Source organism: Alosa alosa, chromosome 13, assembly GCF_017589495.1.
Source record: "Alosa alosa isolate M-15738 ecotype Scorff River chromosome 13, AALO_Geno_1.1, whole genome shotgun sequence".
In the NCBI taxonomy this organism is placed as follows: Eukaryota; Metazoa; Chordata; class Actinopteri; order Clupeiformes; family Clupeidae; genus Alosa; species Alosa alosa.
The window spans coordinates 7,464,266-7,491,284 of record NC_063201.1 but is presented as its reverse complement, the minus strand read 5'-3'; the positions used below and the strand labels follow the sequence as shown (position 1 = coordinate 7,491,284).

General features: G+C 45.6%; 2 protein-coding genes across 2 annotated transcripts in view; one reads left to right on the top strand and one right to left on the bottom strand.

The window, feature by feature from the left end:
* Positions 1-4,018: 4,018 nt before the first annotated feature.
* LOC125305728 (adenosine receptor A2b-like) lies at positions 4,019-7,054 on the top strand. Its single transcript, XM_048260649.1, has 3 exons — positions 4,019-4,085; positions 5,132-5,525; positions 6,196-7,054. The coding sequence occupies exons 2-3, from the start codon at positions 5,134-5,136 to the stop codon at positions 7,052-7,054; spliced, it is 1,251 nt and encodes a 416-aa protein (XP_048116606.1). The 5' UTR covers positions 4,019-4,085; positions 5,132-5,133.
* A 2,009-nt stretch (positions 7,055-9,063) lies between these two features.
* The window catches only part of cadm4 (cell adhesion molecule 4), a 37,707-nt gene continuing 19,751 nt past the window's right edge, over positions 9,064-27,019 (bottom strand). The window contains 4 exon segments of the mRNA XM_048260648.1: positions 9,064-11,032; positions 14,732-14,770; positions 14,772-14,863; positions 23,536-23,619. Of these exon segments, the coding sequence (XP_048116605.1) occupies positions 10,856-11,032; positions 14,732-14,770; positions 14,772-14,863; positions 23,536-23,619 (392 nt within the window). The 3' untranslated portion in view covers positions 9,064-10,855.

The following is a 27,019-nucleotide window of genomic DNA, read 5'->3' as shown; positions in this document are numbered from 1 at the left end:
GATGTCTACTCCCACGTTTTCATGGTCACGGATTGCAATGATACCATACAACATCATTAACACCTATGATCAGATTTCCACCATACAACAGCAGTTAGATACAAACTAGATCTTTTGTCCCTCTTTAAGTATGAATTGTATGTACATCCTCCTGCGTTGTTCGATAACATGGGAATTATTAGGACATTTAACAAACCAGCACATACTGTACAGACGTTGGATTGGCCCACATCCATGGACAGATTATGAGCCACTGGGCCCCTGGGCACAGACATGAAAAGGCGGTACACAGGTTGAGTTAAATAGGGGCCCTATATAGGGGCAGCCGTGGCCTACTGGTTAGCATTTCGGACTTATAACCGGAGGGTTGCCGGTTCGAACCCCGACCAGTAGGCACGGCTGAAGTGCCCTTGAGCAAGGCACCTAACCCCTTACTGCTCCCCGAGCGTCGTTGTTGTTGCAGGCAGCTCACTGGCCGGGATTAGTGTGTGCTTCACCTCACTGTGTGTTGAGTGTGTTTCACTAATTCACGGATTGGGATAGATGCAGAGACCAAATTTCCCTCACGGGATCAAAAGAGTATATATACTTATACTATTATAACATACTGTATCACACATACCTGTTTGAATGAGGGCCCCTTTCAGAAATGAGGGGTGAATAACGTAACCCATGGTATATAAGTATATATACTCTTTTGATCCCATGAGGGTATATGATTGAGGGACCCTTTTATGACATATCACACAGAGCATCACCTATGTTATTTTACTGAGGGGCCCCATTCAGATATCAGGGGTGAATAACATAACTCGTGTTATTTGAATGATATCAGGGGTAGTGAACATAGTAGCAACTTCACACAGAAGCTTCAGGGCCCCCTGAGTCCTCGGGACCCTGGGCCTGGGCCCGATAGGCCCATTCAGTAATGCATGACCATGACCCCTCATGTGATGATCATTTTGGGCCCGATAAAGTCCATGAGCCACAGGCCCAAAAAGGGGCGTGTCACTACCACTTAGGGGGGCAAATTCTCACTATATTTATCTGAAAGCTACATATCTCTGGAGTATAAAATGGTATGATAGCAAGTTGGATCTTGTAGCCTTGTGGCTGTACAGACCTTCAAAGTTGACCTCTGATTTGAAATAAGGAAATTCCGCCTATTGGCTTTTTTTTGTTAAACCACTCATAAGAGCCCAGAAAATAATCCAAACCTCATTATTACTAATGCATATGTGGTGTTTGATGTTGGCATACATATTTTGAATCATTATGTGATTTTGCCCTTCATTTTGGTTGATACAATTCAAGATTTATGTGTAATAATGAGCAAATCTACGTTTTCAGAGACACAACGTGTTGCAGCACTAATTGAAATGCCCACTACCTCATTAATTAATGTATTTATACCTTCCTACCTCCCAGCAGAGACTTGAAATACAAATGATTACACAGGTCTGCATTGCTATGCTATTTACTATTTGTAAATGTACTATTCGGAAACACCCCAAAATTCAGTAAATTAGTATTTTATTGAAACTACCCATAAGAGATATTCCAAGAGATCAAAACATCATGATTACCAATCACATATTACCTTTACATTCAAGGAATACCATATGAAAATTGTTCACATCACCACATGTACCCAGCTTAACATAAATATTATAATTTTATAATGTCCAGGGCACATGAAATACATACAGTAATTTACTGCATGCCAGAGTCATTAAGCAGAAGAACAACCGACCACCGCTGGATAAAGGAGGCGATTGAAATAAGAAAGCGGAGCCCAAAGACGATGAACAGAGATGAGGGAGCATATATGCTCTCCCATACCTGGAGTGCCGTCCTGGGGGGGCGGCGGACGGACAGCAGAAGGTGTGGTCCACCTGTCAAAAAACTGACAGGTGGATCACACCTCCGTAACAACATCAGCGGATAAAAACGCGTCACACTACTCCACCGTGTGACCTTCTGATTAAGATGGAAGTATACGTCGAAACATGTCAAGGTAAAGAAAAAACTTCTACCAATATATGTGTATGTTATAAAAGAAAAACCCAACTTATTTATCTCAAGTGTAGACGCAATGAGTGCAATACAAGTAGTCCAGGATCCAGTTACAGAGGGAGGTATTAATGCCCAGTTCACTGAGTTTGGTGATCAGTTTGGAGGGGATGATGGTGTTAAACGCTGAGCTGAAGTCAATGAACAGCATTCTTACATAGGTGTTACTATTGTCAAGGTGGGACAGGGCAGAGTGAAGTGCCATAGAGATGGCATCCTCTGTGCCCCTGTTCTGACGATGATGAATTCAATGAATAGATTAAAGATCCTTTGTACTCGTTTCATCTACAATTTAAAACAACATTTGTACTGCAGACCTATGTATGTCATAATTTAACATTAATTTCAACTCGCAATTGAAAGTAAGGAAGGTAGAATAGTAATGATCAATAAGGTCTGCATTCAGGTATTGCCATAACATGTTGCTCTGAAAACTCAAATTAGCTTTTTTTTGCACATAAATCTTGAATTTTATCAACTAAAATGAAAAGCAAAATCACATAATGAGTCAAAATATGTATGCCAACATCAAACACTTATTACATAATAATAAGATTTGGATTATTTTCTGGGCTCTTATGAGTGTTTTAACAAAAAAAGCCAATAGGTGGAATTTCCTTTTTTTTCAAATCAGAGGTCAACTTTGAAGGCCTGTACAGCCACAAAGATCCAACTTGCTATCATACCATTTTATACTCCAGAGATATGTAGCTTTCAAAAAAAATATAGTGAGAATTTGCCCCCCCCCCCAAGTGGTAGTGACGACCCCCTGTGGCTCATAGACTAATAGGCCCATTCAGTAATGCATGATGATCATGACCCCTCATGTGAGAATCATTTTGTTCTTGACCGAAGCTGTCTCTTGCAACGGTTAACTTGCCACTATGGACAGACCCATAGTCTGGACGTCACCAGTTTGTCCATAGCCTGCTCTATGCTTTCAGCTTCCCCCATGTGAGAGCAGCAAGCTGCAGCTGTTCACTGAGGACTACAATCACCAGATGTGCACTTTACTATGCATAGCCTGTGCAACATTGTTGGCTACATACGGTAAGTTTAAAACCCAGTGCCAGTGAGCTACCACTGTTCATTGATCCTCAGTCCTTAATGTGCTTGTCAGTATGCTTGTGCAACTGTCAGACATGTAGCAAACCACCAGTCCCTGTGTATTACCGGGTGATGATCTCTCAATTAGTTTTGGTTTGACCAGTATGCATTATGATTTTTTTACCAGGTTTGACCAGTATGCATTATGATTTTACTATCGGAAATCACAGTGATGACCTCGGTCCCACGGTTTTATGTATGTTGAGTGTACCTTTGTGCAATTCAAACAATGCTTTCCCCCCACCTTTTTTCCACCACTAAACCAATATGAACGCTTCATTCTGAATGAGGCTATAAAATCTATTGCCTCTGTTGGGGGACTGCTTGTGATTCTTTTCAAAGAGCGGACTGTGAGATAAGCGGTCCGCCTCTCTTGTCTCTTGTCCGTTACCCACACTCATTTCCTCCCCATCATCTCGGCTTTTGTTTACCTAAAGATTGGGATTGTGAGTGTCCTTGTGTGTGTCTTCGGTGTGTTTTTAGGGCATGCTAGTGTGTGTGTGTGTGTTTGTGTGTGTGTGTGTGTGTGTGTGTGTGTGTATGCACCTGTGAGTGTGTATATAGGTTTATGTGTGTAACTGTGATTGCTGCGATTGCTGAACTTGTGATGGTGCCCTTTGCACATCTCTGATAGAAAGGGCAGACCTGCTCTTGCATTGACACTATTGATATGTTTACATAGGCTGGCTTGCGTAAGAAGTTGGTGTGTTTGTGTGTGTGTGTAAGAGGGAGAGAGTGTGGTTATGATTTTAAACTCATCCATGAAGGCAGCAGACTTGTAAGTAAGTGGTGAGATAGATACTCAGCAGATTAAAAAGCGAAGAGAAATTGGCTACCATTCACTTCCCTGGGGCCCAAGCCAACATCCACACAACAGCCATTTACACCCCACATCTTGGAAAAAGGTAGGTGTAATTAACCCTTTATTCATCCCATCAGTAATTAATTAATTGATTTGTTTTGTTTGTTTACATTTCATTCATTCACATTCCTTTTCAATTCACTGCCTTTTCAATTGGTGCAACCTCAGTCTATTACTTCAGGTCTACAGAAGTCTTGCAAGTGTTTGGTTGCATCTCGGTGCTTAATTAATTTACTCAAGTAATTAATTGTTTGGAAAAACCTACCAGCGACTAATGCACAGTAGAAGAGCTGTATAAAGAGATGACTTCTAACCCATTAATTATTGGAGTTAATCCAGTAAGAGCAGTGCGAAGGGGGAAGTCGGGGCTCCAGCGGCGCCCAAGCCAAAGACTTGTGGATTAAAAGATAGCCTAATTGTCATCCATTAGCATGGTATGCGGGTGGGAGTTATGTAAGTGATTACTGTCACGAAGCGCTGAAAAGGGCAAACTCATTATGATAAACAGACAGGTGGCATATTGAAGAGCTTAGCTGGTTATTTTAGAATCCATTTGAGTGAATTCTTTTCCATTTCTTACACTGCCCCTTTCCTTTCATGCTATTGTCAGCGAAGGCATTGAAATGGCCTGTCTGTCAAAGTTGAGTTGAGCATGAGAAAGATGGAGAAAGAGATAGAGAAGGGGAGAGAAAGAGTGAGAGAGAATGACAGAGTGAGAGAGAGAGATACGTACGTGATTTGTTTCCCATGTAGAGCAGTGGGATCTGTGTGTGGCTTCACCTTGCGTTTGCATAGCGCTCTGACACTGTTTGCATTGAGCTCACATCCCCCATGGTGAATAAACTGTCACATTAGGCGCCCGCTAACCTTTTCACTCAGAAGGCAGACCTGCAGTGCCGTGGTGCATACTGAGCGCCTCTCATACTGAGTTCCTCTTTTGTGCCCTCTGTCCGTCAAGCCATCATCCTTTCATCCATCCCTCCAATGATCAATCCCATTTATTCACTCTCTCTTTCTATCATGAGTGTTTTTTTTTGGGTGCTTTGTGTTTTTCTGATACTTGTTGCCCCCCCCCCCCTTCTCCCTCAGGCATGGTGCACGTTTGGCTGAACGCCATGTGCCAGTGCGTGCTGGCGGTGTGTGTGATGGGCGTGAGCGTGCGCCTGTGCGTGCCACGCGCTGGCGGTGGGCCCGGGGGACCTCGTGGCAGTCGGGGGGGCTGGCGTGATGGCTGGCGTGACGGTGGCAGGGGTGGCGGAGGCTGCAGCGTGGCGTCCGGTCTGAGGCAGTGCCTGGGCTGGGTGAGCACCGTGGGCAATGTCGTTGCCGTGCCCATCCTGGTGCTGCTCAGCCTGCGCACGCCACAGTGCCTCTACACGTGCATCACCCTGGTCTGCTGCCCCCTGCTGGTCAGACAGTTCAAGATGTTCCTGATGCTGCTGCTCACGCTCAACGCCCACCTCCAGCACAGGCTGGGGATCAGGTAAGGGACACCTGGGCAGGTGTAGGTAAGATGGGGAGGGGGCAGATATTGGAGGGGAAAAATATTGATTTTTGATCAACAGAGCAATTATCTGTAGGTGGGTAGTTATTACAGCATTGGGTTGACAGGGAGTTTGGCATATTTAGATGCAAAGAAAGCCAGAGGGCAGATTTGGTTTAGAGTCATAACTGGCTGAGGCTAGATTTTGGAAGCAGGTGTGTAAAGTGTATCTACACCAATCTTCTACTTCCAATCTTCTTGAGCAGATGCAGGTAAGACGCATGTTGAGGATTGATAGAGTAAGGGAGGGCGGATCTGGTTTCCTGGTTTACAACAATGAACTATTTTGGTTGGATCAAGGTGGTGTCAGTTTGACTAATAGAGGAGAAAGTTATTTTCAGCAATGGATGCCAAAACCTTTACTCTGAATTTTGCAAAGAGGGGCAGTGGACAGATTTGTTCATAACGAGTTGTAATTAGCTGAAGTTAGTGTTATTTGGAAGACATTGTGCTTAATATGTGCATAGGTATAATATGATGATGTAAAAGGGCTTAGGGACAGATCTTTATCTTCACATTCACCAGAACAAATAATCTCACCCAGTGGACTCTCAAAGCTCATATTCCTTGAATTGAAATGAGGACTTGTGTGAATACACTGTGTGTGAAGCAGGTATGAGGCCTTGGTGACCCGCCCGCGCGTTCTGTGTCTGGTGCTGCTCAGCTGGTTGGTCTCCGTGGTGACGGCCTTCGCCCAGTTCATCGGCAGGAAAGCCCGGGACAGCTGGGGCGTCTCTGAAGGCAGCAGCACTGCGGAGATGGGCTTGGGGCGGCCGCAGGGCGGCAACTGGAGCTCCCCCTTCCTGCCGCCCACCAAGCCCCCGTACCCACAGGACCGCTCCGTCATCGGCAAGTACCTGCCCTACGGCGGCTTCCTGTCCAAGTTCCTGATCACCTACACGGACAACTTCACGTACGCGGAGATCCACGGCAGCCACTGGGGCGTGTGTGCGGCCGACACCGTCCTCAGTCCGGCCTACATGGTCTACGTCTACAGCGTCACGGTCTTCCTGATTCCCGCGCTGGTCATGCTGGCAGTCTACCTGGACCTGATGTGCGTGGCGCCGCGGACGGACCCAGGCCCCCGGGTCTTGGCGTCGGGCAAGAGTGTGCTGCACGCCCACTCCCGCTCGGTGGCGCTGTCGCTCTCCCTGCTGGTGCTGCTCTGCCTGCCGATGCACGTGGCGCACATGCTCCAGCTCTTCGCCCCGGGCAAGCCGCCGACGCCCTGGGCCACCCTGCTGGTGTCGCTGCTGTTCCAGTCGTACGGCCTGGTGCCACCGCTGCTGTTCAAGGAGAGGGGGGAGGGGGAGGGGGAGGGGAGCGCGGTGGAGCCGGCCGGGGGGGCGACAGCCCCCTCGGCCCGGGGGAAGGCCGTGGGGAGGGCCTTCTGTGTCGCCATGCAGGCGTGCGCCTCTTGTTGCCCCCACAGCCATGGCCTAAAAGCCAAGGTGTGTCCCGAGGTGTGAGCTGCTGGCGAAAAACATGACACACACACACAGCACACAGGATGTCGTCATCCTCCTCAGAATAACTAGAGTGTCTGAGTCTGACACAGGTCTTGGGCTCCCTACTTGCATAATTTCTCATCTCATCTCATCGCATTAGCATCGCCTACTCAAACAAGCCACAGGAGTCAACAGCGAGAAGTTTCCAATATTAACGAGATCCAATTCTAATCCTGAGCTATGGCGAGAATAACAGCCAACATGCGTTTGTACGCAGATGGGAATCGATCTGAGTGTGTTTAATTAAACAAATTGTAATAACCTATCTAGTGTGGGAGAACTTATTATTGTGTTGAAACATAATTAACCTCTCTGTGACACATTTTTTTATTGCGGTTTTGATTAAATGTGTAGTTTTTATGCTCCACTTTTAATAAAAGGCTTGCAGACAGTAATTGGATTGTTCTTCTTGTGCTTTGTGCAGTGTTGGTGTGAAAAATTACTGTGGGAAATATTCATTTACACAAAGGGGGTGTGTGGATAAGGGTCTTTTGCTCTGTCTCTTCTCTTTGTCTTTCACGCTCCTCTCTCTCTTGCGCAACCTTTCTCTAAAGCAGTGCTGCAGTTATTTGCTTAGATCCGTCAATGAATAGTGGGTGGAGGTGGAAGTGGGAGCTATGGGTGAATGGGGGAGGGTGGGGGGTGTACAATGAAATTTCTGCCAACCTGAAAGCCCATTCAATTGTTCCTTTCGCCTGAAAAATTCTGACTTCCTGACGACGTGCGTGCTTTCCGTCGCTAGCGCTAACAACAGCCACTTCAATCAATCAGAGCAGCTCCACGGATGGCTGGGCCACCACAGCCACCACCCATTGTCAAAAACAGATGAATAAATAGACTGCAGCTTTCAGTCACCTTGCCATCATGATAGGTAACTCACTTTCAACTGCACTGCAAGGTGGAGCTCACAGAACACCCTTCAGTAGTGTACTTCATTCCTGTGACGTCAGAACAATACGGTGCTCTGAAGTTCCCTTTACTCCCTGGGAACAAGCATGATGGATGCATACACTGCACAGAACTGTGAACTATGAAGCTTTCTGCCATCATTCCCTGTAGAGAGTCATCACAAAACCAACTCCCTCTATACCATGTATATGTAATTACCGGTACAGCCCATTGTGCATTGTTTTCATGTTGTGCAAATGGGCCATGGAGGGATTTTTCAGGATAGCCTATGTTCCATGAAAGTATATAAATAGACAAATGTATTTCTTGGATAAAAACATCATCTGGATGTAAAATGTGACACTAATTGGGCTCAGGTAATGGAGGGTGATCACAGATGTCACTGATGAACATTGATTGATAGGACCATTTAAAAGGATGGCTTCCTGCCGATGCTCGGCATTCGATTGAGCTATCCTTGATTATGAGCGATGAGCAGGGCTGAATCGTTCCCCAGAGTTTGGCAAAAGCCAGGGCTGCAAGTGCCTGAAGGTACTACTTTGATAACACTTTGACTATTAGTCTTTATGAGTGGCAACTGCTGCGCCTTGCCATCAATAGAGGACAAACACATCGATCTGTCAGAGAGTGACCTCCACCAGCTTTTAAATCCACACTCGACACAGAGATGAACACACACTGAGTGGCTCCGGGTGGAATGGCGTATTGATTGCAGGGGTATAATGGAGAAGGCATATTTTTCTGTGAATCCGCCTCGCCCTCCCCTTCTCTCTCTCTTCATTCTCCTAGGTGATGCATCACTTGGGTTGTTGCTGTCTCCTGCTTGTTTCTCTCTCCCTCCATCCCTTCCTCTCTTTGTACTGCTGTCTGTTCTAATCCAACATCCTCCTTTTCACACCCTCTCTCTCTCCATTTAATGCCATCTGTAACCTGTTATCTGTATTGATCACTGGTACTAGTTGCTGTATTTTGCTCCAACAATAGGTTTACCGTGTTGTTCTGTTAGGATTGTTATGGGCGGGGTATGAAACAGTTTGAAAGACTTCACTCATTTCCTCAAGTTATTTTTGAAGAGGTTTTTTATTTTGTCGTGCTTTGTTCCTTTTCCTAAAAGAAATACAGTTAGCTATATCAACAGCGACACATGGACTATAAAATAAACAAGAGTGAAAAACAGCATAGAAGAGACAAATAGGCACAGAGACAGAGAGAGAGAAAGACAGAAGAATGACGGAGAGAGAAGATAGAGGAGACAGCTGTTCCTATATAGAAAACATAAAATGTGGCGTACATTTTTTTGTAACATTTACAATAATAATAACAGTAATAATAATAACAACAACAATAACAACAATCATAATTGTCCAAATAATAATTAATTAATAAAAAAATCAATAAGACTTCAGTATTTCATGTTTTTCATGAAGACAAAATGATACATATTTTTTTTTTCAGATTTTCATTTTTTACTTAAAGATCACTTAACAGTATTTGTTCAGTACTTTATTCTCTAAGCTAATATTGTGTTAGTATGGTAACTCTTGGTAATGGTAATGCGTTCAGTAGTAAATCATCTTTTTTTTTCTTGTCTTAAAAGTTTCATTTAATTTACTTTGTTGACTTTTTTATACAAACAATGACATAGATGTGTGCGTGTGTGTGTGTGTTTGTGTACACATGTCTGTATTGTAGCATTCAAAAAAATATCCCGCTTTTCTTCGGCTGTAACCTCTCTACCATTTGCTATCATTCTGTTCCTGTATAATCACTCATCCCCACCGACCACACATACTCACCCCCCCCAACCCCCCTCCCCACACCCCCACACACCTAATGCTGCCAATGACATTTTACAATAATAATTAAGCTTTTCTTTTAAGTCTTTCTGTTCCCCATGTACATTCATTTCCCATTCAAATAGAACAAATGTAACCCCGCGTAATTATTAACAAACAATAGGAGGGAGATGGAAGGCAAAGACAGACAGCCGAGCAGAGGGAGCCAGAGGAGGGAGCAGGGGAGAGAGAGAGAGAGCGGAGAAGAGAGAGAGAGAGAGAGCGGAGAAGAGAGAGAGAGAGAGCGGAGAAGAGAGAGAGAGCCCAGTGCCAGGACAGACTTCTGAGGTCTGTGCTCCGATGCAGTAGGTAATGCAGGGTCTGTCTTTTGTGTGTGTGTGGAGTGGAGAGAGGGGGGGTGTAAATACTTGATGAGGACTGTTGCGTTGCAATCGCTACTGTCATCACAGAATTATATATAAGGGTTAGAAAGCGGAGCGGAGATGCTTTGGCAATTTAAAAGTATTTCAATTTTCTCATGCTGGGCACTCAATACCTTCTAACCTTGCCTGCCTTTCCCCGCTGCTGCTGTCTGAGCGAGTTATGGATCGGGGCCTTTCAGTGCTCTTTTGCTTTGCGCTTTCTGCTCGCTCTTTTCTTTTACTCTTGGCGCAGGCTCACGGGCAGCCATCTACGCGTCCATCTCTTTTGCTAAACACAAATTGCATTGGAATAGTTTGTGCGCCAATGTCCATCTCCGGCATAATAAGTATGATTACATCTTTTCTTCTGCCTCTCCATCTCGCACACTCTCTCGCTCATTCTCGCCTCTGCACCCCTCTATCCCTGTGTTCTCTACGCCCCTTGTGCCTCCATTACCCCCATCATCCCTCCTTCCCTCCCTCCCTCCTTCCCTCCCTTTCTCTTCCCCTCCATCTTGTATGGCAGAACCATGTGAAATCGCTGGGGTTGTCAGGGCGACCATTCATCGGCTCTGGAGGTGTGTGTGGAGTGTGTGTGTGTGTGTGTGTTCTGTGGTGTGTTATAGTCGTTGTGGGGGAGGACTCTGCCGGGACCTCTACAGTAAATATTCTTTCTTGGTGCCGTCCCTTGTGTCGTTGCCGTTGAGAAAGGCCTCCTGGACCTCGCCATGCTCGTCCAGACCGCTGGCCTCATGGGTGAGATAGGAACCTATGGAGAGAGAGGGAGACAGGGCAGAGCAAGAGAGAGAGAGAGAGAGAGAGAGAGAGACAGGGCAGGGAAAGAGAGAGAGAGAGAGAGAGAGAGAGAGGGAGACAGGGCAGAGCAAGAGAGAGAGAGAGAGAGAGAGAGAGAGAGAGAACCAGAGAGATGGGCAGGTAGAGATAGATAGATAGATAGATAAATAGATTGATAGATAGATAGAAAGAGGGGAGAAAGAGAGAAGTGGAAATAAAGACGTAGGTAGAGGTATCCAGCAGGTAAATGGGGGAAAGAAAAGAGAGAGAGAGAGGAAGACATGTTAGATGCCCATTTGTTTCACAGCTTTGACAAAATCAATGCAGCACTCCAACAGTGTGTGAGGAGTGGCTGAGGGAGAGAGGCAGAGAGAGAGAATGCCAAAGTTAGATCAAGGTCAAGTATCAGTCAAGGTAAAACCAGCAATTTTTCTAAATTCCCTATTCAATTGTGCAGCAGGTGCAGACTCTTGAAAAAAACAAAAAAAAAAAACACTAATTAACTCACTGAATAATTCCCTCTTGTAAGGGGGATTCTGTAGGAATCAGCAATCCGATACTGTATAACCTTTTCACTCAGCTAATCATGCTGAGACACTCTTGCACTCATGACACTTGCACCTGCAATCACGAGTTGAGAGGAATGTATAATGAGAAAATCAATCTCCTCGTTTGCTGTGCGTTTGCTTGGCCGAAAACCGGGATCCTGTAACATTCTAAACTAGAACAGCACTCTGTGGGGATGCCTCTGCTAAGCTCACTGGATTGGAAACTGATCCTTCATCAAGAAGGTTATGTTTTCACACATCACCATTTGCTTATTTATTGAATGGTTGGTTTGTGAGCAAGAATATGCAAAAACCTGGTGGAAAGGTAGCCTGGAAAATCCAGACCCTGATAATCTAGAAAGATTAAGGGTGTGGCCACGAACAATGTAATGGCCTAACTCGAGGGGCGGCACCAAGCATGCATTTGAAAATCTCACTGCACGCAACTGGAAAACACTAGACCCATGTTTACTCTGAATGATTCCGGACTTCGACGCAATTAGATAACACTACGATCAATGTTTCCAACGTTGCAGTGCTGTCGTCATCAGTTTAGCTTGCCTCTGGCCTGCCTATATCGGATACAATTTGATTGGTTCCACGGGATGCAAGGGGAAAAAGTAACGTGCATCATTGCTCATTGCTAGAGTGTCTCTTGCTCTTGCGAGAACTCTGGAACCTTTCCGCCAAGTTTTATGAAAACCAGGCCAGTAATTTAGTATTTGCACAATAAATCAACCAGCCAACCAACCAACCAACAAACCAACTGACACTAATGGAAACATACATAACCTTATTGGCAGAGGTAACAAATTAGGAAGGTGTCTGGGGTTCAACACATGCTGATCTAAATCTGCCACCAACCAACCTTACTACCCCCCCCCCACACACACACACACACCCCATCCTATCCTAATCAACTGAGATGGGAGTGATTAATCACTGGCCCAGCCAAATCAAGGTTAGACACGCACACCTAAAGTTTTTCTTTTTTTCTTCTTGGTGTTGAGAGGCAGAGTAAATGTTTGTGACTGTGATAGACAGTGGAGCCAACACTGGATAAGAGCCCTTCCTTGCCCTGGCTCAGAGGCCGACACCCCCAAGTCACTCTTCCCGCTAGTATTGACAGCGGTTGGGGGGACAGGGGGAGTGTGCAGGGGGGATGTTCCAGGGAGGTGGCATTGCTCCAAGGCTGCCACTGGCTGCCAAGAATGCAGCCAGTAGGGTAATGTAGCCTGTTTATGGAGGCATCCTGCTGCATCACACTGGGGAATGGGCTGTAAAACACAAGCGCCACGCCTACATTTCCCACGTCTCCCATGGCCCTTGACAGATCTGTATATCACTGCAAGTTCATCAGAAAGAGACAGAGAGAGAGAGAGAGAGAGAGAGAGAGAGAGTGGATGGCTCTTGGACTAAAGGATGGTTGTATATCATGGCGAGTGGCCACAGCCTCATGTCTTAGTTTGGCCTTCCCTGAGACACTCGTCCGTCCCTGCTCTCCCCCCCGTCCTCCCTCTCTCTTTCACTCTCTCAAGTCCTCTCTGCAATTCTTTTATGCTCTCCGCCTCCTCACACAACGGCGGCCTAAAGTGCTGCCCGTGTTCTGTATGCGTTATGTGGCTCTTTTCACTTTCCCTCCACTTCCTTTCTGTGTTGTGTTCACTCACAATCTTTGCCCTTGAGCACATATCCTCCCCTCTCTCCTACTCTCCCTCTCTCTCTCCCTCTCTCTCTCTCCCTCTCTCTCTCTGGTTGCTGACACTTGGGCTGCGTGTGTCGGGGTGTGTTAAGAGCGTGTGTGTATCGGGGTGTGTTAAGAGCGTGTGTGTCGGGGTGTGTTAAGAGTGTGTGTGTCGGGCCGTGTTAAGAGTGTGTGTCGGGGTGTGTTAAGAGCGTGTGTGTCGGGGTGTGTTAAGAGCGTGTGTATCGGGGTGTGTTAAGAGCATGTGTGTCGGGCCGTGTTAACTCATTGAGTGCCAGAAACGTAATATTACATTTTTAGTTTTTTTTTTCAATTACGAAACTAGATACTCTAACACACCTTATATGTGATTTTGGGAACTCTGTGATGAATGGAAATGAAATATATGACGAAAACAAGACATTTTATCTGGACGTTTGATCTTAACTCGGCTTTTGATGGTTGCCGCTTTGTTTCGAATCAGTCACTGATTAGCCTATCAGTGACATGCACGCCAGGTCAAAATCAGGTCATTTATTTTCGTGGGTTTATCACTAGGTGGCAGGTCTCGTTAGATAGATAGATAGATACTTGATCTCTACCCAGAAACTTAGCAGGCAACACTTCTCAGGTGCTGAAGGGAGAAATGAAAAAGTCGAAGAAAAAGATATTGCAGCAGGTGCGTTTTCGCCAGACAACGCTGGATGAGTCCACCTTTCTACTAAGACAAGATGACTCTGACCACGACAGGTCAAAAACATTACAAGGAGTGACTGAACACCGTGCTGAGGAGGGAGTTCCATCTCCACCACGAGCCGGGCCTAGTGGAGTAGGTGGTAGGCCGAGTCGCGTTTGCAAGAGGGCACGCCCTTGCCAGAGTGTGTCGGTGATAGTGACTCTTAAAAGACGCAATATCTCCATTTCTAGAAAAAAAACAGGGATTTTGATGAAAACTAGCCACTGTTTAGCTTGGGATTTCACAGGAACAGAGGCGTGTAGAAATACATGGTTTGCACCCACCACCCACTGAGAGCTTAAAGTCTCACCTTTCAAACGAGCCATTGTATGTGTTCATAGCTATAACACAGAATATGCTGTGGCTGTACAAAAATCATCAACAATGGTCTAGATTGCTGGCACTCTAGGACAAAGCTTCCGAAAACAGCTTGGCATTCAATGAGTTAAGAGCGTGTGTGTGTCGGGGTGTGTTAAGAGCGTGTGTGTCGGGGTGTGTTAAGAGCGTGTGTGTGTCGGGGTGTGTTAAGAGCGTGTGTGTCGGGGTGTGTTAAGAGCGTGTGTGTGTCGGGGTGTGTTAAGAGCGTGTGTGTGTCGGGGTGTGTTAAGAGCGTGTGTGTGTCGGGTGTGTTAAGAGCGTGTGTGTCGGGGTGTGTTAAGAGCGTGTGTGTGTCGGGGTGTTGTGTTAAGAAGCGTGTGTGTGTCGAGGTGTGTTAGAAGCGTGTGTGAGTGTTAGGCGTGTGTGGGCGAGGTTAAAGAGTTTCACTCACCTTTCTGGCCTTACCCGAGCACCAGATAGTAGCGATAAGGGACGCAGATGATGGTGAACACCAGCAGAGCCAAGACGCCCCCTATGACCGCGTACGGTACTGCACTGTGGGTCTCCACCACTGCCCCGGGATCTGGTCAGAAAAACAGAAGCAAAGAAAACGAGTAAAATGTTAAAGTTTTGTATAGTTTCTGACTTAACATAGTTAGAAGTTAGATAGTTGCTGTAACCGTGGGCAACCGTGAATGATAGCGGAAGGGAAAGAGAATCATCAAGAGACAGAAACAGAAAGAATCAAGAATGAAGGAAAGGGGGGAAAAAAGCAATAAATCCATAAAAAGGGGCATTAACAGAATCATTCCCCTGTCTCTCCACACTGAGCCACCCCCTTCCACAGCACAGTGAGCAAGCCAGCGAAAGCAACAGAAAAAAAAAAAACAAGGGAGATGAAAGGCAGGGGATGAGAGTGAGGGGCAGATAGAGGCTTCCTGAGGTAGTGAAGCAGCTCTCCATCACAGCTGTACAGCACATATCAGAGGGAGAGAGAGAGGTCAGTCAACAGGTTCGCTGCATTAAGCCCGAGAATAAGCAGGCATTCCCGGCAGGCAGGCATTCCGGAGCCCGCAGGCTGAGCAGGCAGGAGGCAAGAGAGGCCCGTTGACCCAGCGCAGGCCGTCAGATATCAAGGGAGGCTGTAAATGGCTTATTGAGATGGGGGCAGCCGTCAGGAAAGGGAGGGAGGGAGGGGGAACTTCGCCTGTAAAGCGAGGGATGGGGGGCATGCAGCAGGCTGGTTACAGTGGGGGCAGCCAGCAGCAGGAGGAGGGGAGGGAGGGAGGGGGTGGAGGAGGGTCTGTGTGTGTGGGGTATTATTATCTAGAGGAGTCACTGAAAGTCTGGTGTTGTGGTGTTGTGTATGAGGGAAACTGGTTATTGAAGCAACCAGGCAAAAGAGTTTGGTTTTGTGTCTGTGTGTGTGTGTGTGTGTGTGTGTGTGTGTGTGTGTGTCGTGTGTGTGTGTGTTTATGTGTGTGTGTGTGTGTGTGTGTGTGTGTGGGTGTGTGTGTATGTGTGTGTGTATGTGTGAGGCAAAGAAAGTGAACAAAACAGAGTAAGTGAGTGACACATAGTGAGTGGAAAAGTAAAAAACATGAGTTTGAAAGAGTGTGAGCCTGAGTGAGCAGGCTGAAAAAGAGTCAGATTATGAAAGTATCTTTTTGAAAGTGTGTGTGTGTGTGTGTGTGTGTATGTGTGCGTGTGTGGTAGAGAAAGAGAGGTGCCCAAAGACAGGTAGGAGGTGAAGAGAGAAAGCTAGACAGGCAGAAAGAGTGAGAGAGAAAAAAAAGCGGGAGAGAGAGAGAGAGGGAGGGAGAGAGAGAGAGAGATAGAGGGAGAGAGAGAGGGAGAGAGGGAGAGATAGAGAGGGAGAGATAGAGAGGGAGAGAGAGGGAGAGAGTGAGAGAGGGAGAAAGAAAGAGAGGGAGAGAGAGGGAGAGAGAGAGGAGAGAGGAGAGAGAGAGTGAGAGAGAGAGAGAGAGAAAGAGCTTTTGGCTGCTGAGAAACCCGTAGTGTATTGTATTAGAGGGCTGCTGATGCTGAGTAATATCTGATGAGTCCTGATGAATGAAGTGTGCTGCTACAATTCCATTGGCGCACCACTCAGGGCAATCCACCAGCAGACAGACAGTGCAGTCACCAAAGCAGTCCTCACACACACACACACACACACACACACAGCTCCCTTTCACACAGGTAGATGCCTCTCTATTCCTCTCTCTCTCTCTCTCTCTCTCTCTCTCTCTCTGATTGGACAAGCGTTTCTGAGTGTGAGTGAGTGTGCGTGCGGACCTTTGTCCGGCTGAGTGATTCTCTTTCTATCTGTTTATTCTTCTATTTTCTTTATAATTTATGTTTAGTTAGTTTGTTTTGTCTTTAGTTTGATAAGTGTTGTACTTATAGTAATTATTAAGTCCGCAACCAGCGGTTTGGGCGCTGGTTAGTGTGGCAAACATGGAGAGAATGGCGTTTGATAATTTAAGTCGGCGCCATGCCATTAAAATCCCTGTAAACTTGGATATCTCTGTTGAGGAATGTGGTCTAGCTGTTGGCGCTATTGTAGGACATGATAGTATTGTTTCAGCTTCTAGAATGAATGGTTCAGTGGTTATTTTTCTTGATAGTTTTACAAAATCAGTGAAATTATCAGCACAGGTATTAACATAGATGGAAATCTGGTCAATGTTCTACCACTCGTTACTCCTTCAAGACGTGTAATTTTGTCCAATGTACCGCCATTTATTAGTGATGAGATAATCTGCCGTTAATTGGCACGATATGGGCAAATAGTATCCTCAGTTAAAAAAATCCCGCTTGGATGTAAATCCCCTTTACTGAAACATGTCATGTCTTTCAGGAGACATGTGTATATGATCCTTAAAGATTATACAAGCGATCTCAATGTCGCTTTCAAATTTAAAATTGATCAGTTTGATTACACGATCTTCACCACTACTGAGACTATGAAATGTTTTCATTGTGGAAAGGAAGGGCATCTTATTCGGGCTTGCCCTGAGAAAAAGGAAAGCAGGCCCACAGTAGGCACCCCGGCCGCAAGTACAAATGAACAGTCAGAAACGGAGCCTGGAGGAGTAGGCCTAAGAGAAGCGTCGGAGAATGAGGTTTCAGCGGCAGGGCCGTCTGGCAAACAAAATGAACAAAAAGAACCAGAACCAGAACAAAACGACACAAAAGGTAAGGAAGTTTTGGGTATGGGGTGTAGCACAGTGTCTGATGAGATTTCTACTAATCAGAGTGTAAACACGCAAGTTTTGGAAAGTGAAGAAGCGTGTGGGAATAAGTTGCTAGAAATTCCCACGGTAAATGAAGCGACTGCTGAGTCTGAGACTGACTGTTGAGGTAGCAGAGGCCGTATTGGAGGAATTGGACGATGAAGAAGGAATGGACACAGATGTGAAGTTTAAATTCCCTATGGTGAAAAGAAAAATAGATACTCTTAGTCGCACTAGAGCAGCTAAGAAAGTTGCCGTCTCTGCCGAAGCTGACTTAATTGAATCTGAGTACGATTCTACTGACTCTTGCTCAACGTCACAACAGCATGTATTTAGGGCTTTCTATACCTTAGATGCCATTAAAGATTTTCTGAAACGCACCAAAATACTAAACGAAAGTGCAGTGGAGAATTATTTTCCAGATACCATGGGCTTTGTTGACTCAGTGCAACATTTTAGGAATAATCCAGGAAATGAGGGGTTTACTGATCAAGAGATTGCTTTCGTCTGAAAAAAAAGTTTCTGACAAAACTTAAACAAGGGATTAATGATGAGAGTAATGTAAGCTAATTAATTTGATTTTCTTTATCATATGGTGCTTTGTTCTTGTTGAGTTTGTGTTGTGCTTTCTATTACAAATGAGTGTTTTTAACATAGCAACCTTAAATATAAATGGTGCTAGAGATGTAAAAATGAGAGCTCAACTGTTTGAGCTTATAAAGCAAAAACACATAGATGTAATGTTTGTGCAGGAAACCCATACAGATGATAGAAATGTTATTGATTGGTGTAGAGAGTGGAATGGAAAAATATTTTTTAGTCATAAATCTGCTTTAAGTGGGGGTGTGGCTTTACTCATCTCTACAAGTTGGATTCCACTAGATTTCTCAGTTGACAACATTATAAATGGAAGACTTTTGAAAGTAAGAGCTATTTTTGAACATTGTGCTTTTGTTTTTTTATGTGTGTATGGTCCCTCATCTGGCATGGAAAGAATGTTTTTCTTAAATAAATTATGTGAAGTATTAAGTGATTGTAGTAAAGATGATTATTTAGTTATGGCAGGTGATTTCAATTGTACAGAACTAAGTACAGATAGAAATCATCCAGAACCACATCTTGCATCACGAAAGAGACTTGTGGAATTAATAAAAAAACATGAACTTGCTGATACTTGGAGAAATTTTAATAATTTAAGGCAATATACATGGGCACATGCAAGAGACAATTTGATTTCTTTAGCCCGTCTTGATAGATTTTATTGTTTTAAGCATCAGCTTAACATTTTTAGGAATTGTAAGATCAGTCCTGTTTCTTTTTCCGACCATTGTCTGGTACAGTGTGGTGTAGGCATGAGGCTAATTAATCCCAGGAGTGTTTATTGGCACCTTAACAGCAATAGTGGGATTATGGGAAGGTGCAGATAAAACAGTTTTGTCAGCAATATACTTTCAGTGTCACAAAAGACATAACCCGATCTATGACAAATCTTGAGATAGAGATAGTTGAACTCCAAAATTTGATGGAAACCACAGGAGATCAAGACCATAATGAGGCACTCAAAGTTAAAAAAGGCGCATTAGCTGACTTGTTAGGCTTAAAGGCACAGGGTGCCCTAGTGAGATCAAGATTTCAGAGTTTGACTGAGATGGACGCTCCATCCTGTTTCTTTTTTAGTCAGGAGCGAAAGAATGGTCAGCGACGTTGCATACATGCTCTGTGTTCACAATCTGGGAATTTGCTAAAAGAGCCTGCTGAGATTCGGAGACGAGCAGTCAGTTTTTATGCTGACTTGTTTTCCTCTGAATACAGTGAGCAGCCAGAAATTGAAGAGGAGTTCTTTGATGGGCTTCCTAAAATTTCGAACAGCAGTGCAAAAGAATTAGAACGACCACTGTCTTTAGAGGAACTCAGTGCTTCTCTTAAGACCATGGAGAGTGGGAAATCACCTGGCATTGATGGGCTTCCAGTAGAGTTTTTTAGGACATTCTGGGAAGTGATTGGAGATGATCTGCTAGATGTTTTAAATGACAGCCTAACTAAAGCTGAGTTACCATTGAGTTGTAGGAGGGCAGTCCTTACTCTACTACCCAAAAAAGGTGATCTCCACGAGATAAAAAATTGGAGACCTGTGGCAGATTTGAAGATCTTTTCTAAAGCACTGGCTATTAGACTAAGAAATGTAATGGAGCAAGTGGTCCATAGAGATCAAACGTACTGTATTCCTGCAAATCAATTTTTGATAACATTGCTTTAATTCGAGATATTTTGGATGTCTCAGGATTATTTGGCATGGATACATTGGTCTTATTTCTCTTGATCAAGAGAAAGCATTTGATCGGGTTGAGCACCAATACTTATGGACAACTTTAACAGCTTTTGGTTTCAGCCCAGGCTTTGTTGACAAGATTAAGGTTTTGTATTGTGGTGCTGAAAGTATCCTTAAATTTAACGGTGGTTTATGTTTTCCTTTTAAAGCTCAGAGGGGAATAAGACAAGGTTGTTCAATCTCTGGTATGTTGTATTCTCTTGCAATTGAGCCCCTACTGCATAAATTGAGGATGGTCATTTCTGGTTTTTCTCTTTGTGGTTCAAAATATCTGTTATCTGCTTATGCTGATGATCTGGTGGTCTTTGTAAAGAATCAAGAAGATGTAAATGTTTTAACCAATACAGTTACAAATTTTGGGAAGTTGTCATCAGCAAAAGGTTAATTGGGACAAAGCGAAGCACTGTTGGGTGGAAAATGGGAAGGCAGGACACTAAAGCTACCCCAAGGACTAAAATCAGGCAGGAATGGATTTTAGGTACTTGGGCGTTTTTGGGTGACAGTCAAACAGAACAGAAAAATTGGGAAGGGGTCCTAAAAAAAAGTGAAAGGGCGTCTCAAAAGATGGTCTTGGTTATTACCTCACATGTCCTATAGGGGGCGTGTTTTAATATGTAACAATTTGGTGGCATCCTCACTTTGGCATCGTTTAATGGTGTTGAATCCTCCCCAGAAGTTATTGTCTGATATTCAAACTGAAATGGTGAATTTCTTTTTGGGATAAGCTGCATTGGATTCCCCAAAGTGTGTTTTTTTACCTAAAGATGAGGGAGGCCAAGGACTTGTTCATCTGATCAGTCGAGTTGCTGCTTTCCGCCTTCAGTTTCTTCAAAGACTGCTTGTAGGCCCAACAGACTTATTGTGGAGACCTTTGGCCTATAGTATATTGCAAAGACTGGGAGGTTTACAGTTGGATCTCTCCCTTTTCTTAATGGACCCCAAGAGACTACCTTTCAAGAATCTACAGTCATTCTATTGTGGACTTTTTAAAGTGCTATGTTTCTTTAAAATACAGAGATGTGAATTTTCAATATCTGCACCCTTACTGTTGAAAGAGCCATTGACAAGGGGGGCTAAGCTGGATCTATCACGGGAGTCAGCTCTGCCATTGGACCACATTTTGGAAAGCCATGGACTTAAAACTTTGGGGAACCTAGTATCTCTAGCAGGCCCTGAACTTGATATCGTTGAACCTGTAGCTACCGCTTTACATATGAAATCAACACGAGTTGTGGCACAGTTGTTAAACAAATGGAAAGGAGTCTTAACAAAGAAGGAGTGTGACATGTTGCAATCTTTCTGTGCTGATAGTTCTGAAATGAATGATGGTTTTCTGTTTCCAAAATTGAATGTCATGCCACAGTTTGATGGGTGTCATGGACCTTTGTTCATGTACCTTGTTTTGAAAAAATGTATCTGGATGAAACTGACGGTAAAGATTTTTACAAAGTCTGTGTTGAGGTGTTGAACAAATTAAAACTTAATGCAAGGACTGACACACCATGGCGTGCCAAGTTTTCGCTAGATGAGAGTGTTAAACCAAATTGGAGAACTTTTTATAAACCACCGTTAACCAAGAAATATGGGGATTTACAGTGGAAGGTCTTACACGGTATTGTGCCAGTTAATTCTTTTGTTTCAGTGATAAATTCTACAGTTGATGAAAAATGTCCGAGTTGTTCTGAAAGAGAGACAGTTTTTCACTGTTTTATGGAGTGTCATAGGCTTGTCTCCTTGTTCCAAGTGTTGGAGTGTATTTTTACATGTTTTGGTTTGGTTTTTACTCCGCATGTTTTTATCTTGGGAGTTAAGTACATTCAAAAGCGCAAGTCTTGCTCTCAGTTACTAAATTTCATACTGGGGAAAGCAAAGATGGCAATATGGGTTAGTAGAAGAAGTATAATTGAAGATGCATCTGATCATGATCCAGTGTGTGTGTTTAAAAGGCTCGTGAAGTCGAGGATTTTGATAGATTTTAAATACTATGCTGAAATGAAAGACTTTGATATTTTTGAGGAGGTATGGTGTTACAGGGAAGCTTTGTGCTCTGAACATGTGGTTTAATTAAATCCTTATTTATTTATGTTATTTTATTTTATTATTATGTGTCCATTTGTGTTTCTTTTATTTGATTGTGATTATGATTGACAAAGAGAAGCTTGACTCTTAAAGAGAATGATCTTTCTGTAACATAATGGGAAAGCATAGTTCATTAAAGTTGTATTTAAAATTCAAAACTTCTCTCTCTCTACCTGTCTCTTTCTTTCTCTCCATCTATCTCTCCTTTCCTGTCTGCACTTCTCATACACACACTATTTGTGTCTGTCTATCTGTCTGCACTTCTCATACACACACTATTTGTGTCTGTCTATCTGTCTGTCAGTCTGTCCATGTGTGTGTTGGGAGAGAGCGGCTCCTCTTCATGTCAGCATGAAAGAACAAAACACAGAGCCGTGCGGCACGGAAGTGATGGATGATAGATGGATGGGGAGAGGTAAAGCAAGGGTCAGCGAACAACAGAGACCAATAGAGAGGTGGAGAGAGAAAGGGAGAGAGGGAGAGAGGAGAGATAGAGAGGGAGCAAGAGAGTGGAAGAGAGAGAGATGGAGAAAGAGAGATTGATAGAGAGAAGGAGAGAGGGGGGGAGAGAAAGAGAGAAGGAGCGAGATTGATAGAGAGAAGGAGAGAGAGGGGGGAGAGAAAGAGAGAGGGAGCGATAGAGAGGGAGAAAGAGAATTTCCCCTAGGGATCAATAAAGTATATCTATCTATCTAGAGAGAGAGCGAGAGAGAGAAGGAGGGAGAGAGAGTGGGCCGAGGAAAACAGAGGGCAAAAAGAGAGGGTGGTTGTGGGGAGAAAGCGCATGTCTGACATCAAATTCAGTGTGACAGGAGACAGGACCTCAGAGGGGCAGTGTGGTGGCGGAGGGGTTGTGGCCCAGAGCGGCGGCGCAACGCTTGGCTGCCCCCACGCCCCCCCAGGAGACGTGCAGAGGCCCCGCCACTGCCCTAATGCACCATTACCCCGCGGCGCAGTGCGGCTCGCCGTGGACCGGCCACTCTCTGTGCCCAGCGGCCCGGCGCCACCGCCACCGCCCCGCTCGCGCTCGAGAGCCGCCACGCTACATTAACACCAGAGCCGAGCGGACACGCACAGGTAGCGCTAGCACAGGGACACACAGAGAAGGAGAGAGAGAAGGAGAGAGGGAAGGGTAGAAGATGGGATATGGAGGGAGGAGAGAAAGGGAGAATATGTGAATGTGTGTGTGTTTGTGTGTGTGTGTGTGTGTGTGTGTGTGTGCCTGCCCGGTTGCACAAAGAAAAACTAAAAGAAAGTGAAGAGTGTGTGTGGGAGAGGGAGAGTGTGTGTGGGAGAGGGAGAAATGGGGATCAATATTTGGTAGAGTACAGACGGAGAGGCAGAGGTGAGGAAGCACACCAATCTGACTTCCTGTAGAATGTTACAATGAGGAGGATCCACAGGAGGCAGAGAGAAAGAAACAACAAGAGAGAGCGAGAGAGAGAACGAGAGAGAGAGAGAGGGAGAGAGAGAGGGAGAGTGGGGAACAAGTGCGGGCTGGGGCCATGTTGAGCGGGTAGGAGAGAGGGATGTAGGTCTTTGTGATTGCCATGGAAAAGAATGAAGAGGATGAAGAGGAGGAAGAGGGTGGGGGGAGGTCTGACTTACCTTTGGGCTCTGGTGCAAACATGGTGGTTAGGGAGGTTGGGATGAAGCTGTCAGGGATGGAGGTGGGTGCAACAGTAATGTTCTCTAGCACACACAATGGTAATGAGACGCGTTAGAAGGGAAGCCACAGAACAGGGACACTACACACTACACACTGCACACTACACACTACACACTAGCACCTTTAGAACAAAAGAAGTAAATATTATGCATGCAAGCTTGAACACACCGTGTGTGTGTGTGTGTGTGTGTGTTTACCTACATGTGAACATACACAAGTGTATTTCTATGGAGTGTGTATGTGCGTGTTTACACATCAGTGAAAATGTTTATATGCCTGCTCATGGATGATATATAAGTGCACTGATTGCATGTATGCCTACAGTATAGCCTATTGGTGTGTGCACAGGGGAGCCGGTGCATGTGCATGTATAAGTTTATGTTTATGTGTTTGTGTACATATGTGTTTATGTGTTTGTGTGTACATGTATGTGTTTATGTGCTTGTGTACATGTATGTGTTTATGTGTTTGTGTACATGTGTGTGTTTATGTGTTTGTGTACACTGTACAGCATGTGCATATTTGTATGTGGGGAGACGCCATCTCTCATGGTAAGCCTCTTTTACCTTTCTCGTCTCCTCGTGCTCATTCCTTCTCTATCTCCATCTCCTCTCCCTATCCCTCCATCCCTCCGCAAGATCATCCATCTCTCCCTCCTGCACCTTCCTCTCTTTCCTCATCCTCCCATCCTACACCCCTAATGTCAGCGGTACCCTTCTCTCCCTCCTCCTCCTCTCCCTCCTCTCCCTCCTCCTCCTCCTCCTCCTCCTCCTCCCACTGTCGACCTCTTACCACCACTCCACTGTCTCATCAGTATGGTAGTCTAGTCTGTGTGTGTGTGTGTGTGCGTGTGTGCCTGCGTGCATTTCTATTTATTTATTCAGCAGACGCTCTAATCCAAAGTGACTTGCGCTGATTTCATACATGTTCCAGGGCCTCCCGAGGGAGCTGAGCCACACTCCACAAACCACAGTAAAGGATTCATTTAATTGCTCGGATGTTAGATATACCATGTGGGTGTTTATGGGTACATTTGCTTCTATGTGTGGGAGTGTGTATATATACTGTGTCTATGTGTGTGTGTGTGTGTGTGTGCGTGCGCGTGTGTGTGTGTGTGTGCGTGCTTGTGTATGTGTGTGTGTGTGTGTGTGTGTGTGTGTGTGTGTGTGTGTGTGTGTGTGTGTGTGTGTCTGTGTGTGTGTGTGTGTGTGTGTGTGTACTGTAAGTATTTATGTGTGCATGCTTTTAAATCAAACACAGGCTTGTACACAAACAGCACTCTCCTATAATAGGTCTGTGGATGTGTTTGTCTCTATGAACTGTAGCTATGTGTGTGTGTGTGTGTGTGTGTGTGTGTGTGTGTGTGTGTGTCTTTGTGTGTGTGTCTTTGTGTGTGTGTCTTTGTGTGTGTGTCTGTGTGTGTGCTTGTGTGAGAGGTCGGCTGTTCCCATCCAGGTGCAAAATGAATAGTGGGTCTTAGTTATTAAGGGGCATGGACTAATCTCGCCTGACCACGGAAGCTTCACCTGTAGCAGACGATAAATGACCACACATCAGCCTCCTCTCTTCCCCCAATCCATTCCTCCTCTCCCCTCCTCTCTTCCCCAATCCATTCCTCTCTTCCCCCAATCCATTCCTCCTCTCCCCTCCTCTCTTCCCCCAATCCATTCCTCCTCAGCACCCCAATTTCCTCTCCTCCGAAATATGAACATCACCCCCCTCCACCCACTGCCACTCCATCCCACATCCCCTTCACCCTTCTTCAATCACTCCTCTTCCTCCCTCCATCCCTACCTCCCTCTCTCTCTCCATTATCCCGTTGCTTACTGCTCCTAGCGCTCACTCCACTGAATAAGAACGGTTTTAATTAAAAAGCAGGCTCCGAGGAGCGTGGGCGGAAACACATAAAGCGCCCGTGTTATGCCGTAATGGTGCTCAGCTCTGCTTTATGGCTCCGACCGGGAAAGGGAGAGGTGAGGTGAGGTGTGAGCGTGTGTGTGTGTGTGTGTGTGTGTGTGTGTGTGTTGGGGTGGCTGGTGGAGTGCTTGGTTTTGCCCTCTGATCTAATGCGGCTCTGTGGGTCAAAAGCTGGCGCCTTGATCAACATCTCCGGCCTTGACGAGACAAGGCAGCGGAGGCGCTTGGCGTTCCCAGCGCTGGCGACCGACGGGTCAGAGGTCAAGAGGGCGTCTCTCCCAGGCCTGCCGTTCCAGGGGCGCCGCAGAGCTCATTTTTCTCAAATTATCATTCCGTGTGCATGCGTGATGCTCTGGCCTGCCTGACCCCGGCTCAATGGCTGAGTCCAATCTTTCTTCTCCTTTCTTCTCTTTCCACTCTTCCACTCTTCTGTTCCCTCTCCTCTCCTTCCATCTCGGCCGCTCTCTTGTGCGCCCTTAATTAGGGGCCTGTGCTATTCCTCCTAATTAGTGGCACAGCTCATTACAGCCTAGACAGACATCCTTCTCCACTCTTCCCGAAAGCACTACTACTTCTCCCCTCATCCATCTCTCAATCCCTTTTGTATTCTCTCTCTCTCTCTCTCTCTCTCTCCTCCCTCCCTACCTCACCCTCTGTGCCGCCTCTGTTCGTCTCTCATGCAATTCAATTCTAATGGGCTTCATTGGCAGTGCAATCTATCCAGGCCGCTCGGGAGCGTTCTGTTACACAAGCAGAGCCAATGGGGGGTGGGAGCCAATGGGGGGGGGGGGGGGGGGTTGTTTACAACACTCTATCAAAGCAACACTCGCACTTAGTGGAGAGACCACAGGGGAGAGGTGGGCTCGGAGAAGGAATCAGCATCCGAATTAGAAGGTGGGGTGCACAAGAGAAGGGGTGCTTGCGTGTTCTCTTTCAGGCACCAGGGGAATATAACCCCCCCCCCCCCCCCCCCCGCGGGAGGATGTCAAAGCTGGGCTCTCCAGGGGGGTGGGGGGACTGCTGTTCCGTCTGTCTCACTCTTTATTTCTCTTTCTCTCTCGAGTTTCATTCTCTTTCAGTAATTTCTTTCTTTCGGTAAATTCTCTCTCCTCTTATTGTGCCTTCTCTCTCCCCCCCCCCTCTCTCTCCCCCCTCTCTCTCCCCTCTCTCTCTCTCCCCTCTCTCCCCCCTCTCTCTCTCTCTCTCTCCCAAGCCAGAGTTCTCCCCTGGATATTTTGCGCTGCTCACCTTGCTACACTACATACGTCGGCAGCTTTAGACAGACACAGCAAAAGCAACTTGTGACAAATTGGCCGCGTTTTTCCCCTGATTTCGCACTTCGCGCTCAATCCAGACACAAAGTACCTCTTTCTCTCCACTCACTTTTCTCTTCTATTCTTTTTTCCCCTCCTCCGCTGAGGAGATCGCCCTGGCCACAAAGAGCCGCTTCAGCCGCAGAGCCGTCACAGTGATTCGCAAAACTGCTGAGTCATCACCCCCCCCCCG